The following is an 11,492-nucleotide window of genomic DNA, read 5'->3' on the forward strand; positions in this document are numbered from 1 at the left end:
CAGAGAAAGCTATTGTCAATAATTGTACTTCTCAATATATTTGGGGAAATATTTACTGTGACACATTTTTATATCCACTATTGAATGAGCCTCAGCTACATTATTATATAACTGTGTTTTCTCGAGTACCTCAGACCTTTGATCTCCCTCAAGGAGCTACTTTCTGAACCTTTGGACCCATAATAAGCCGCAGATTATTCTACCCTTACCGTAACATACTGGGCCAACCTCTCTCATCTGTCACAAAGTTGCACTTTGATCCTGTTGACTTGAGGCAGGACGTTGAGATTTTCATGCCAAGCTTGAGAGGCGGTGGTGGAAAATCAGTTTCAAAGAAGAGAAGATGACAGTGGAACAGAGCTGATGCTGACAGGTAAAGCTGCGATGAATAAACTGTGAGGGTTATAGGATTACAAGTTTTGTTCAAGGGAGGTTACATAAACTGTGACAGCTGGTGGCATTAATGTCGTGTTAAGAAATAAAGATGGCTTTGCTCTTCCCGAAAGTGAGACTACAGCTCCGAACATATTCAATGGAGTAATATACCAGTTTAAATTTTCACACATTTTGTTTGTGTTATATTTCTTGCATGTTTGTGTTGAACCTTTTGATAAGTAAAAGAGGAGGAATGCCTGAGTCCAAACAACTTTTACAATAAGTTACTCATTTTGTTTTGGATCCAATAAGGAAGAAAAGCCCTCAAAAACACCGCTGGACTAATAATTGTTGAATCTTTGTTAATTTCACTGTGAGTTCATAACCGTTTAACCATTTTACGGGAATTTCCCTCAAATGTTACTGTTAATGTGTTACTATTGGCTTCGTTTGCATTTACGTTTAGTAAGCCTGCAAACTTCTGTTGAATAACAGCCAGTGTAGTCAAAAGTTACTGTATAGATAGATATGTTATTGATCCCGAGGGAAATTCAAAGAAAGAGATGGTGGTGGATCTGAATCTACCACAAAAAAACGCTATTGTAATTTGTGTCTATTTGAAGTTTCTTTCAAAAGCTGGCTCCTGACACTTTTAAAAAAGTGGTCTCACCAGACTGTAGCATTCAAATCTGTTTTGTGTATTTTCAATGTTTGGGAATCTGGACAAGGAAGTTTGCTTTAAAAACCACAAAGTCAAAGAGGTTATTAAATCTCTCAATTTCCTATCTGGGTAAATAAATAATTTGTCCTTACCTCTGCAACCATCTAACTTGGTTTAATATTAGCCCATTGTAATTAAGCATGGTCCTTTACTTTGTCTTTAGGAACATATTTTCTTACAGGTTGGGCTGGAGTCATTCTTGCTTAGAAGAAAAGACAAACATTTGTTTGAAAATGTTTGGACACACCGGACCTTTCTCTTATTCCCCGAGGTCAGTCAGCTTAATTTTATAACTGTGTGGCAGTGATAGTTCTTTTGAAAGCCATTTGATGTGCTCTCCTATCTGATTAACTACCTTTAATTGTGCTTCAGGGGTTTTACACCAGATGACCTCCCTCAGCAGAGACGAGCTTTACAGCAAGATGACTTTAGGGGTTCTCCATTGCAGAGAAACATGTCCAGGCCCAGCGGAAAATCAATCTATAGTATGTTCTTTAAAAAAAACTAAATCTTAGGATAGGTTCATTTTTGTGAGACTTAACTAAACAGTCATTTTTAAACAGTGCAGAGAAAGGAGTACTCCGACGAGCTGAACAGAAAACCTGACAACCTTCACGTCAGAGTGGAGGTAGATCAGCCAAAATTGGACACTTACTGTATTTCTAACAAAGAAATACCTTCCTCTAATCTGTGACCCTCCAAACTGATTTCACAGCACCTGTTTACCTGTGAACTGGACGGCAGGGAGGTGAAGACTGTGGATGGCTGCATGGCCAAACTCAAGAGGCTGGATGCCAAAGGCCGCATATGGTCCCAGGAGATGATCATGGAGGTTCAGGGAGGCTATCTGGTCCTCAGTGACATCGAGACAAAAGTGAGTGGCTGCATTCTTTAGATTAAAGTCAAAAGATTTGATCACCATGACAATCTGCAATACAGTATGTTCCTTTTGATATGGTCTAATCTGCAGTCTGGGGCGTTGTTTGACATGATTTTTTATTTTTGACTCAGGAAACAACAATTACTTAGAAGAAAACATGTTTATGAAATACCACTTTATACTTTGCATTTCAATTTACTTTTAAGATAGTTCCTTGACAAATAGCCATGCACCACAAAATATGTAAACCCAAATTATTATTCAAGCATTGAATGTATAATTACTAATTTAGTTTGATACGTTCAGCAGTTGATAAAACAGGAAATAAAATACACATTTTAAGAAAAGTGGAGCAGGCAAAAAACAGAGGATGGTCTTTTATCATAAGTCAGAGGTTTGTAGACATGCTAGAGACTCATTTTACTGCTAGAAAACATGGTAAAGTATGTTTTCTTAGCATTTATTATCAATTGCAGTATTGAGAAAAACTGTTGCAAAAATTGTCCAAAACTCGATTGTTTACAAGGTAAATAAGTCAGAGACAAACTTTAGCAACAATTTAGCACTGACAGTAAGACATTTCAGGAGATTCAAAGAAAGATGAAATCATAAAACTGCTTAAATGCATATTTACTTTTAATAGTAATAAATAATTTATATACTTGAAATTTATATAACTCTGTGATGTCACTCTAAAGGCTGAACTGGAGGTTTTGCCTTTGAGCTCCATCCTGCAAACCAAAGCTGTGCTGGACAGCTGCTCCTACAACTCACTGCTCACTATAACAGTGCAAGAGCAAAACAAACGCCTCTCTCAGGTCTACTTGTTCCAGTGTGATGAGACTGGGGTAAGTCCCATTTCATCACATCCCTCAGTATACTCTTTACCCTGTCTTGGACCTCTTAAAGCCTCCAGAGAAAATAGAATATGTTAGTCATGTTAGAATGTGTAATCTCTGAAACCATTATCACTATTTCACAACAGGTTATTTTTGCTGATGTCTGTTTTACTAGGCGGAGCTCATTAAGAGTGACCTGGATAAGGCTGTCCAAAGGAGAGATGTGGATGTGGAGCCACATAGAGAGCCGTCTACCATCAGGTATCATGAGTCATCACGTTTGCAGACATCACATGATAAAAGAAAAATTAAGAAAGTCAAATGCATTCACTTTCTGTTCGTATTGTTTAGGAATGATCTTGAGAATCTAATTGGGCAACATAATCCAGGAAGTTTCCGGCATGCAGGCCCTCGTCCTGTACAGCAAGACAGGACCCCACCTCCACCACCTGACCACCCACCCCCATCATGGAGGGAACCAGGTGCGGCTTGATCTGAGCTCCTATAAGCACATGACAAATTATTTTTATCTACATGTTTCGTCCTCTAAAAATGTGATTGTTTCAAACTTTCTTGCCCTGTAGAAACATTGTTGCCTCCACGGGGCTACAGCCCAATAGAACCTGATTTCCAGGACTTGCAGATAAGCCAAAAGGTCCCTTTTTCCCCTACACAAACAGACGAAGAGAGGAACATGGTTGGTATTAATATTAAACTGTCATATAGGAGGTAGACTCATCACCCGAAAGAGCTCAAGGACTTGGTCACACATGACAGTATTTTTAAAGCTACTAACTTTGACTGTCGTGTTCTGTTCCACAGGACATTTTAAATCATGTCATAGGTGATATCGAGATCTTTATGGTAAGGGTTTCTGATGCAGTAAATGCACTATCACAAGAGGACATGAGCAAGAAAAAAAAGTGGTTGAAGAAGAAAAAATCTAAGAAAAATGGTAATATCCTTTTCCAGTTTATCTGTCCACTGACTTGTCTAAGAAAGAAAATACAGAGATGTACTTATTATTATACTGATGGTACAGATGTCTGTGTCTGATATTTTCCCTACCAGCAGTCAGTATGCCATCCTGGGAGGAATATACATATTTTCTCCAGAAAATCAAATATGGATTCAATCTGCTGGTAAACACTTTTTCTATTGTGATCAGTGTACATGCTCCTATGTGTTGACTGGAATGTGATAAATTGCATCAGACACAGTCGAGTGTGAATTAACAAATCTTTATATTACAGGGCCAGCTGGATGGGATACTGACCAGTCCCACTGCCCCTGAGTTTGTTCATATCTTCTTCAACAATTTAGAGATGGTGAGCTCCTCTTAGCTCTTCTTTCAACTGAATAATTGATATTTAAGGCTTTGATTTCTTTACAACTGTTGGTTGTGAATGTTAATTTTTCTCTCCTTGTTTCCACAGATAGTTCTTCAGTATCCTGAAGACCTGCCTCCCACTGTTGTGTCTCCCCTGCTGACAGTGCCGGCCCTGCGGCTGTTAAGTCAAGTGGTCAGCCCAGAGGAGGACAACCTATGGAGGTCTCTGGGAGACTCCTGGAACATCCCGCGGTAGGGCAGCTTTTATAACCTTCATACACTTACGCAAGCCTTTTTTTTAATAAAGCTTGTTAGCTTAGCTTCCCATAAACAGCCCTCTGACGTTAAGCTTTTATATACCTGCTCTGGCACGCCCTGTCATGGGTGTGTTTGCTGATATAGACGCGGGTTAGAGTTCATGTAGAAAAACTAGATAGAAGTGTGTCATATGAAACTTCTGCTGAAATGATTTAAATGAATACAGCCAGCTCCATTAAAGACTTATTTTCAGCCATGGACAACATGGAGTATTGCAAAGGATATATTAAATAAGTTAATTATTGTGAAATTTATTATGCTTCATGTAATAAAAATTTCTCGTGAGATAGCGTGACTTTTTTAATCACTTTATAGTACGTGTTCTCATTCTGGACCTTCGCCATTATCTGGAAAGTTTGACCAAATTTCAAAAGGAGTTGCTTAAAAACTGAATAATAATCAATTTACCAATAAATTAAACATGTTGACTTAATGGTTTTTTTTATCTATCATATTTATACAAAAAGAACAAAATGTTTACAATGAATACGTCAAAGGAATGGTTTGACATTTTGGTAAAAGGCACATTTGACTTGTTGAAAGTTTAGATAATGAGAACACGTCCTCTAGACTGAAGAAGTGGAGATAGCCTGACAGTGTTACAGGGGGGTTCGAGTTTAGCACTGAGAATATGCTAAATTAAGTTAACCTAGTTAACGAGGCTGCAAACAAAAAGACTGTGCCTTTAAGGTCGTGGCACCTGCATTTTGGAAACGTCTTACTCTGGAACCAAGCGCTGTGAACTCTGTTTACACTTTGAAAAAAATGAAAGACCGATCTGTTGAGGTTTTCCTTTCTTTGAGCTGTCTTCATTTGATGTTATGTAACTTTCTGTTTTAAATGCCTCAGCTTTTTCTAACCCTATTGTGAAGCACTTTGCGTGTGTCTGCTCTTCAAATGTGCTTTATTGATAAACTTGACTTACTTATTTACTCCGGTGTATGTGGCTAGGGTCTCATGTAATTTTCTTCAACACTATTAAATTAAATCAAAAACGCTCCAATCTACATGTTTACTTTTTTGTATTCATTTGTATTTGTTTCTATCTCACAGATTTTGAGAAAAAGCTTTTTCAATTTTACAGAAATGTTTCCTTAAGAGGCCGTCTCTAATGACAGTCCCTTCTTGTCTTTTACTGGGCTCACAGTTTTCTGCCCTCTTGTCGCCTCACAGGTCTCGATGGTCAGATGGTAATGTACCAGATTACATCCCAGAGTTTTACGATGGCTGGCAGCCACCTCCCCCCTCAAGCATGCCATCCCAGCTCCCTTATCAGAACAGGAGCAACGACCAGCATTTCTCACCTGACTATCCTGTAAGTGAAGAGGTACACCCTAAAAAAAAAGACACACCTTTAAAGGTTTTTGTTTCCATATGCTGTACTGATGGTTCAGTGAGTTAACCCACATATTTGACATTGTTGGTGTAAAACCCTTCACAGTACCTCAGTAGCTATTATTCCATGGATGATGTTTTTAATAACAATGATAATTGTGATGTATTGTTTGTTTATGATGTGCTGTCTGGTTGTTGATGTCTTCTCTCAATGATGTGTTGATGCTCTATGTGGAAGGCAAATCCCTCTAGGGGTAGTAAGGGTTTCAATTATTAATTTATTCAATTAAACTAACTAATTAACGATTACAAAAATACAATACAACACAACACATTTGTTTATAGGTGGTGATGAAAATGATAGTCACTGCAATCATCTTGGAGACCTTAGACTTGTCAGTTTTCTTTTTTAAACCTTGATTTAATTCGCCCTTCAAATGTCACCTTTTACAGCCCATGTCCAACAGTCAATTGAACTCACCACCACCAGCACAGTAAGAACTGTATAAGTGGCTTTATGATCATATTTGCTGCAAACAATTCTTCTAACAAGCATTCACTTGACGTTGAAATGGTTGTACACTACTCCTCTTTTACTGTTTCAGCCCCACTGAGCCTCCTCTTTACATGCGTGTCATTTATAACTTCATGGCCAGAAACAACCAGGAGCTGAGCATCATGAAGGGTGAGGTGGTGAAGGTGAGATGACTGAATAATCCATTGCCGTTGAGCCCTGACAATATCGGGTTTGTCCTGAGCATCAGTCAAACACACGTGAAACAGGCTGCTTTTTATCCCCCCAATCAACCGTTGAAATCAACAGTCGAAAGATGTTACTGTCCTGATTACCAAACATGGTCAAACCAGTTTTACTTGTGTTTCATGGCTGCGTTTGCTTGTCCTTGGAAAATGTAACTTTGTTGGACCTATTGCCAAAACGCAAAGGAATCTGCAGACAGAGAAAACAGACATAATGTATATGTCCCCACTGGTTGTACTACAGCTCTAATAGCTATCATTCATAACTGTAGGTATTAAAATGTAGGTGCTTCATTTGTTTGTCTCTTGGGGCTTTTTGTTTTTCATTTTACAGGTGGTTCAGAAAACAAAGCAATGGTGGGTTGTTCGTAACTCCCAAAATGAGGAGGGCAATGTTCCTCAAAACGTTCTAGAGCCGATTAACAATGGCGAGCCAACAGAAGATCTCCATGTGAGTAACGATCTTTGTGTTGCTCTGTAGCACGATCCTCACACAAACATCCGAGTTTAATTTTCCCTCTCTCTCCTGTTCAGCGGAACACTCGCAGTGCACTGAGTCTGGACATGACTTCCAGACCTGCACAGGTCAAAGCCTGGCTAGACGACAAAGGATACTCCAAAATGTGAGTAAAACTAAAGCCACAGACGAGAGTTAGAACCTCAACATATTTGTTGTTCATAAGACTTTATATATTGCAGGATTTGTTGAGCATGGTGTGGTTCCCTTCTCTTCATTTGCAGCACTGTGAACAGCCTCGGGGTGCTGAATGGTAAGCTGCTACTAGGGATGACCAAAGAAGAGCTAAGGACGGTGTGTCCGGAGGAAGGAGGAAAGGTTTTCTTCCACCTTCAAGCTGTTAAGTCAGCCATTGCAGTAAGTAGCCTAATGTATGATGTATACACAGTTGCACTTAACTTTAACACTCCTATAATGTTTGCTCCTGTCCTTCACACTTACAGCTCGCCAGCGAGCCATCCGGCCCGTACAATGGTCACTACTACTAAAAAAACCTGCATTCCTCACTAGTCCTTCAATTTTGTCCTGAAATTTTACCTACGAGCTTTTGGAGTCTAATGCTTTAATGTCAAGATTTGTCTTAATTACCGTGAATGGCTGCTTTTATCATTTATTTTATTTAAGGGAAACCTCTTTTTGTTTTTGACTATTTATCACCAGCAGCAATAATTGTGAGTTACACTGCAATTTATTTGAATCATATTTATCCCAGATGTGATTTAACAAATAACTTGTTAATCAATCTAGCCCTATACTAGGAATACAATAACCGTCTTGATTCTCATACCTTCATAAACAAAAAACCCAGGTTGTATTTTACTTGATTTGAGTTTTACATGTCATGTAATGTGCATTAAAAAAAATCATCAATTCTGTCTTAACTTGAAAAAAATTACTCAGAGCAAGATATATGAAAGAAATGACGACTTTTAATTTGGATGAGTGAAGTGTCTACAAGTCTTCATCACAAAAGTACAAAGTTAGAATACTTTTTAAACAATTAGGATTCAACAAGAGAGAAAAAACCCGAAGGTGATGTAAAACTGGGCTATAAGTAAAAAGTTATAGAAAAGATAATCAGCAGACCGTCGTCTCTCATTTTTAATGTACGAGAAATGGATTTCAAAGTACTTGAGAACATTCAATTCAATTTTAACTGAAGATGAGTGTGTCGTCAGTCACTCTTTCTTGTTTCCCCACTTGGCCATCTTGTTATTCACAGGAGTCTTCATGAATCTGCTTGACTTCATGTAGGCAGCGATCTTCTCCAGACCCTGGATGAAGTATTTCAAACAAAAACGTACACATTTAACATGGCAATACCAACCAAACTGTTAGTACGGTTATTCATGTAGACATCTCATTAAGACTGTCGCATCAACACAGAGGAAGACGGAAGTGGCTCGCACACTGGACTATTTATGTCCTGACTGCTACTTTCAGTGGTAAACGTAACATGTTGGGTTTATGTCTTCTATAAATCTTCTCACCTCAAAACGATCCAGAAGATCTTTGAGGTTCTTGAAGTCATCCAGGCATGAAGGGAAACACATCCTGTGTTGATCCAGCAGCTCGTACATGATGAAGTCCACAAAAGTGATCTATTTAAAAAAAAAAAAAAAAAAAGTTAGTTGGAAGGAAAGAAAAACAATGGCTCAAACAAGACTTTAAATCAAGAGCCAGACAGTCACATTAACAACATGTCAGTGTTTCCCATAGTAAATTCGCCAGTCATGTGGTAAGCCCTGTGGTAAACTGCATGTAAGAAAAAAGGAGATAACTAAATGTGTTGATTTGATTTGACAGCTCCATCTTGTGTCACCTTTAACTGTATGCTATCTGCCCAAACAGCTGACTGAGAAAGCCAGTGACAACCCAATGAACCATCATAATGCTTGAGACCCAGTTAAAACACAAAACTACTTCAATATGTAAGCTACAGTTATCCAATGTGTCTGTTATATATGCACTTGTACGAATTTAAAATAACAGATGGTTGACTTACATTGTCACCTGCAAACCACTTCCTGTCTGCCAAGAAGTCTGAGAACTGCTTCAGCGTGCCCATCAGCTTCTCAAGATATCCTTGCTTTTTTCCTTCCTGATTTCCCAGAGACAATATTGTCAAAAGTGTAGCTTCAAAGGCTTAAGATGACACTTTTATTAAGTTTAAACTGAAATTGCAATACTCACAAAATCTGTGTAGCACATCATCACAAAGCCGTTTCTGAAGTCCATTGACTGATTCTCCATGATGTCCACACGGATTTTCTCATCCTCCGACTTTCCACCTGTGACCACAACAATTTGAATCAGACATTAAGAGAATAAAACCTAAAATATTTCCCCTTAACCACCTGTAACTGTACTGTCATGTTCAACATGTGAAATTAAATGCAGCCCCTGGTGCTCACATAAAAGTGATTTGAAGAGTTAAAAAAAATGAAGTTTTATTTTGAAATATTTACATTGAATGGATTTGAATGTGCATAAAAAGTACTTAGTACTTACACATATCGTGCTTACGAGCAATGTATCGCATGATGGCGTTACTCTGGACTATCTTCTTGTCTCCATCCAACAAGTAGGGCAGCTATAATCACAAATTCCATTATAAGTTTGACACTTGCTTGAAATTTCAATTCACACATAACTCCAACACTTACATTAGGAAAGTCCAGTCCCAGTTTGGGTTTTTCATCAAACCAGCAGCTCTTGTCATATTCAGGAGCTGTGGACAGAAATATGATCCCATTATTCAGTGGGTGTGTTGGATGTACACGTCTGTCACTCCTTTATCATTACCTACAATAAACTTAACTTTTGACAACTAAATTACCTTCACCACAGCGATAAAACTTGTCCTCATACTTGGTGCCTGTGTACTCCAGCAGCAGGCGGGCAGGCTGTGCAAGCTGTATAAGATCCAAAATATCAGGGATTAATACAGTGAATAATAATATTTACAATTTCCTTATTTCTGGTAATGAGTGATGTTCCCACATGAACATTTCAATATGTCACTCACTCAGCATCTATTTTACAGTTTTTGATGATAAATGAGTCACTTTTCCGACTTGCGGTACATGTTTTTATTGTGGATAACATTAATACTGTCATTTGTCTTCATGGTCAGGCACCTGCTTGTACTGTATGCTGAGTCATGATGACTTGTAAAATATGTGGGGTGTGTCCTGACCAGCTTCTTGATTAAAGAGCTCCGATGGATTTATATATAAAGCTTAACTTGTGGCTGATTATAATAAAAAATAGATGACTAACTACATATCTATCTTGTTTTCTTAAGGCCACAATAGATTTTATGGTTTAAATTCAAGACTAGGAGTGGGAATAAAAGGGTAACTCGGTACAGTCAAACTGAAATAAATAGCATGTTGTAGTCCAATCTGCAAGTAAGCCTAATCATTATGATAAATTGACCTTTACCTTTCACCTGTGACAAGTGGACAGTTTAATAAGGTTTGCACTCGCACAAGCGGCTGCATTGTAACATTGTAGATTTTCAGCTGCTTTCAACTAACTTCATTAAGAAGCACTGACAACATTAAAGATATAATAATACTATTCCTAGGAATGATGTAACTAACTTCAAAGTCGCGTGTAACCAGTTCCTCAAATGAAGACATGAAATGAAGTTACTTCGCAGTAGCTTATGTTGGTAACAGTTTAAATCAAGTCAAATTAGGAACATTGTGTGCACGTGCAAGCGAAGCAGCATCATGTTACGTAACATTTACCGAACGAGGCTTTCAAACGCTTAACTTTTTGAGAAATTACAAATGGTATAACAATAATAATAATAATTCAATGATTGCTAACAGGTCCCATGCTAACATTATTTGTGCGCTGCAAACATTATTATCCGTGCATGTTGCGTTTCGTAAGCGACGCGCACTTCAAATAAAGGCGACTGCTTTACTTACCCCACGTATGTCCCAGTAAGCCAGTATCACTGTCATTCTGAAGAACTTTTCTACACTTCACGGGGTTGATGCCGAACAGTTTTAGCAGCTGGCAGAGGGAGAGAAAGAAAGAACTGCTGCCTTCTTTCACACGGAGAAGTGGGCGGGGTGAACCTGGCCGCCCGTCACATGGTTACTCTGTTTCAACGGTTTGAACCATAGACTGTAAAAATGTTTGAACAAAGACAAACGCTCAACGTGAGTCCATGTATCTATTGCACCTGTATCCGACAGTCAGACCGTTTCATTCTGTCATCTTTCCTTCAATATAAGTCTGGTATGAATAGAAAATTGATGAGGCCTTAAGGCTGCAAGTCGAGACAGTCTTGTACAACAGAGACAACAATGGAAGCAGCCTACACTTCATCATATATGACTGCAAGAATGCCTGCAGTGCAGAGATTACTGTGTGAAAGCTTCACTTTAAGGTGTGTC

The 11,492-nt window shown here is 38.5% G+C and overlaps 2 protein-coding genes across 2 annotated transcripts; one reads left to right on the forward strand and one right to left on the reverse strand.

Moving 5' to 3' along the window:
- Positions 1 to 38: 38 nt before the first annotated feature.
- eps8l3b (EPS8 signaling adaptor L3b) lies at positions 39 to 7,944 on the forward strand. Its single transcript, XM_079359238.1, has 20 exons — positions 39 to 373; positions 1,260 to 1,367; positions 1,469 to 1,581; positions 1,660 to 1,724; positions 1,812 to 1,970; positions 2,675 to 2,824; positions 2,991 to 3,076; positions 3,167 to 3,297; positions 3,400 to 3,512; positions 3,638 to 3,770; positions 3,887 to 3,957; positions 4,069 to 4,143; positions 4,252 to 4,397; positions 5,637 to 5,778; positions 6,252 to 6,292; positions 6,404 to 6,497; positions 6,892 to 7,008; positions 7,092 to 7,180; positions 7,299 to 7,431; positions 7,518 to 7,944. The coding sequence occupies exons 2-20, from the start codon at positions 1,330 to 1,332 to the stop codon at positions 7,560 to 7,562; spliced, it is 1,941 nt and encodes a 646-aa protein (XP_079215364.1). The 5' UTR covers positions 39 to 373; positions 1,260 to 1,329; the 3' UTR covers positions 7,563 to 7,944.
- Positions 7,945 to 7,983: 39 nt separating this feature from the next.
- On the reverse strand, positions 7,984 to 11,179 carry LOC306833748 (glutathione S-transferase Mu 3-like). The gene is made up of 8 exons (XM_079359240.1): positions 11,019 to 11,179; positions 9,914 to 9,989; positions 9,741 to 9,805; positions 9,586 to 9,667; positions 9,268 to 9,365; positions 9,080 to 9,175; positions 8,565 to 8,675; positions 7,984 to 8,348 (listed from the first exon to the last, which is right to left on the reverse strand). The coding sequence occupies exons 1-8, from the start codon at positions 11,052 to 11,054 to the stop codon at positions 8,253 to 8,255; spliced, it is 660 nt and encodes a 219-aa protein (XP_079215366.1). The 5' UTR covers positions 11,055 to 11,179; the 3' UTR covers positions 7,984 to 8,252.
- Positions 11,180 to 11,492: the final 313 nt, after the last annotated feature.

This window comes from Symphodus melops, assembly GCF_947650265.1.
Source record: "Symphodus melops genome assembly, chromosome: 13".
In the NCBI taxonomy this organism is placed as follows: Eukaryota; Metazoa; Chordata; class Actinopteri; order Labriformes; family Labridae; genus Symphodus; species Symphodus melops.

Bases quoted from the DNA above. Each gene is read 5' to 3' on its own strand.
- LOC306833748 (XM_079359240.1), bottom strand. From the start codon at position 11,054: ATGACAGTGATACTGGCTTACTGGGACATACGTGGG. The intron at 9,366-9,585 runs GTAAGTACTAAG...TTGTGGTCACAG, and splicing joins TGCTCGTAAGCACGATATGT to GTGGAAAGTCGGAGGATGAG. The intron at 8,349-8,564 runs GTGAGAAGATTT...TACTTCATCCAG, and splicing joins ATCTTCTGGATCGTTTTGAG to GGTCTGGAGAAGATCGCTGC.
- eps8l3b (XM_079359238.1), top strand. From the start codon at position 1,330: ATGTTTGGACACACCGGACCTTTCTCTTATTCCCCGAG. The intron at 1,582-1,659 runs GTATGTTCTTTA...ATTTTTAAACAG, and splicing joins CAGCGGAAAATCAATCTATA to TGCAGAGAAAGGAGTACTCC. The intron at 1,971-2,674 runs GTGAGTGGCTGC...GTCACTCTAAAG, and splicing joins TCAGTGACATCGAGACAAAA to GCTGAACTGGAGGTTTTGCC.